Below are 3,045 nucleotides of genomic sequence, written 5' to 3' on the forward strand. Positions count from 1 at the left end.
GTTACTGCCCTGTAGCCGCAATACTGTTTGAGTTACGCGCGAGAGGCCATAATTACGGCTGCGTAAAAAGTATCCTTTGCGCATATAGAGATACGCAATTTAACATACAGTTATTTGTTTGTTACAAAGTTCTGCCCTGTAGCAGCACTTGTTTTTAATAATTCGAACTTCTCCGATGCGAAAGATAGCATGCTGGATAATATGTTTGTGAAGTGTCAGCCTCTGGCAGACATACATTTTAAGCTACGCGACATAAGTAAACAAATGTTATTTTTTGCCAAAAAGGGGCTACAACTCATGTTGCGTCTATAATAATCGAACCGAAATATCGAAGGTTGCAAGTTCACAGGATGGTTGTTATGTTTGCAAAGTGTCACCCCTTAAGTATCAATATTTGTTTAATTACGCGGGACACAACGTACTATGACGGATGGAAGGACGGGCGGATGGACGAACGGACGGACCTGCGTACAACGGCGAATCTGTATGCCCCCTTCACCTCAAAAGGTTACGGCCATATACAGAAATACAACACGGAGTCAACAGCTAGTCAACAGCCGTCAAGAAAATTATTATTACAAACACACATGTTATGGTCAACACACATTTTGGGATCAAAAGCGTTCTGCTATTAAAGGTTTACGACTTGCTTAGTGTGATGTAACAACATGAATAAATTTGATAAATAAGGATCTATGCAATTCAAACAAAGCGTGTACAAAAGCGTTACACAACATTATGATAAATAACAGTACATGTACTCGTCGAGTAAATGAAGTCAGTCCAAGGGCCCATTTCACTGCTGTGTTACTTCCTGAACGCCAGTCGTCTGTACAAGACTCATGTGGACCAGGGTGTAGCGATTGGGAAAATCAAGAAATGTTATGTCCAAACGGTTGTTTTGAAACTACAAAAGACAAAAAGTGGTTCAACAATAAACTGTGGTCATTATACATTATCAAACGTAATAAAAGTATATTTTGCAACGCATCTATAACTGTAACCTTGGTTATTCGAAAACGAATTATTATAGAAAAATAATAGCTCGATTTCAACAATGTATCTACACTAGTTCACAGCTTTTTTATGAGAACTTTGTGTTTCTATTCTGTGCCCATCTTTCTTATAGATATATTCGAACAAAGTTTTCAATGACGTCATTGATCGTAAAAATGAACACATTAAAAACTTGAGTAAAGAGCCGAAATAACGTCATATGTGTTCAAACCATAAAAAAACCTATTTGAAGTTTTGCCCAATTATCAGATTGCGGTGAATGTGACAAAAATATGAATCAATACATCTTACTACTGTAACAAAACGTTTTTTTGGATTATGAATCGGGACGCTTGTATAAATAAAATGCACTATGATTGTAGTGCTAAATCTTTCATTGTTATTTTCAACTGTACACGAATCAAGAATGTATGCAGTGAAATAATTTTTATAAATTCTTGGGAAACACTTATAAATGTATGTTTGTGCATTGTGAATTTTGTTGACTTGTGAACTGATTTATAAACATGACGCAATTTTACCCGGGTTTCCGGTGTATGATGAATTATCATATCCAGGGCGTGGAAGTATTCTTTCAAATATCTGCTAGTTTTATCCAGCTTCTCCATCATTGCTCTGTATCTCACTAGATCTGACTTCGTCAAATGTTGGTCCTAAACCCATTACGAACTTTATAATACGTTTATTTTAATTATCATAATGAATCATATACAAATGTAATACCATGAATGTCTCTCATATGAAAATCAAATTACAATTAGTAAAACTGTTCGATTTTAATATAAAGAAGTGAAACTCCAGCTGTTGGAGCAGTATTGCATTCTCATTATTTACAATTTGTTGGTCCTTTATTTAAGGCAAGTGACCGATTGCAAAAACAGTGCGAAATGGCACAATAAGAAACAACATACACACATAAAAGAATAAAGCTGCGGTCACGGCCTTGGAACGGTCAATTCAAAGCATTGGGGGTTTGAACCAGTTATAGGGCGCTCAACCTCACACTTGGCCCAGCAATATATGATACATATAAACGTAATTAAAATTTTACCTCATACCATTGCAACTAAAATTAAACAATAATAAAAGGGAATTAAAACGCATTCAATTTTATTACCATTTTATTACTCAATGGTAGGAAGGAGACCAGAGTAACAGAGTTACAACTTTTTAAGGAACGATGAAATGAAATTACGCACAAGTGTCAACGACATCCCTTCTTTTTACAAAATGTTGTAAGAATATAGCATCATATTGTTAATATTTCAGATCGTCATCGTGCAAATTCAGGAAGGGTTAGGGTGAAGTATGTTTTTTCAGTTTGTTGTGGTTGTAGATAGTTTGATAGATATGCATTACAAACACTGGGAATGGTATAGATCAATTCCATTTCTATACATTGCAAAGAATTAGAAACATGGAAAAAAGTTTATACCGTTAGGCTGCACTTGTGTAGCGCTGTTTGGTGCATCGTCCGTATATCTAGGACGTCCTTTAAGCATCGGCCTACGGGTTTTCCCACGTTTATGTTGTACAATAGGCGGGCAGTGCATCTCAAAATCCGTTTCGAGGTCCACGCTAACATCAACTTTTCGAGCGATTCAATTTCTTGAATATGTTTGGTTCTCGGTCCGGTATATATTTCGATACTGATTATGTCAGCAAACTTAGACTTCATATATTGGCTGCTTTCATTTATGCCATACACGTGTCCTGGAAAAATAAAACGGTCACACACAATTGATCCACTTGCAATGCCTGTGTCATTTACCTCTACATTTGAAGGTAAATAAATCGATATATATGTGTAATATATATTGTCCATCATATAAACGGTTTGTAATAACTGCACGATTTACCTTAACTTTGAACTGATAAAGCACATACTAAACTAACACTAAAAATATCATCTTCGGTACAGGTTAACCCACGTTATCTTGTAACCAATCTTTAATTTTATTTGATTAGATTATCGCGTTAAAAATTTGTATTGTAATTGTCATAGATTTTACAATTTGGTGAGTATTT

General features: G+C 35.4%; 1 protein-coding gene across 1 annotated transcript; it reads right to left on the minus strand.

Moving 5' to 3' along the window:
* LOC127832153 (uncharacterized) lies at positions 1-2,609 on the minus strand. The gene is made up of 3 exons (XM_052357459.1): positions 2,453-2,609; positions 1,539-1,670; positions 1-907 (listed from the first exon to the last, which is right to left on the minus strand). Exons 1-3 carry the CDS (start codon positions 2,600-2,602, stop codon positions 797-799), a joined length of 393 nt encoding a protein of 130 aa, XP_052213419.1. The 5' UTR covers positions 2,603-2,609; the 3' UTR covers positions 1-796.
* Positions 2,610-3,045: the final 436 nt, after the last annotated feature.

Source organism: Dreissena polymorpha, chromosome 5 (genome assembly GCF_020536995.1).
Source record: "Dreissena polymorpha isolate Duluth1 chromosome 5, UMN_Dpol_1.0, whole genome shotgun sequence".
NCBI lineage: Eukaryota > Metazoa > Mollusca > Bivalvia > Myida > Dreissenidae > Dreissena > Dreissena polymorpha.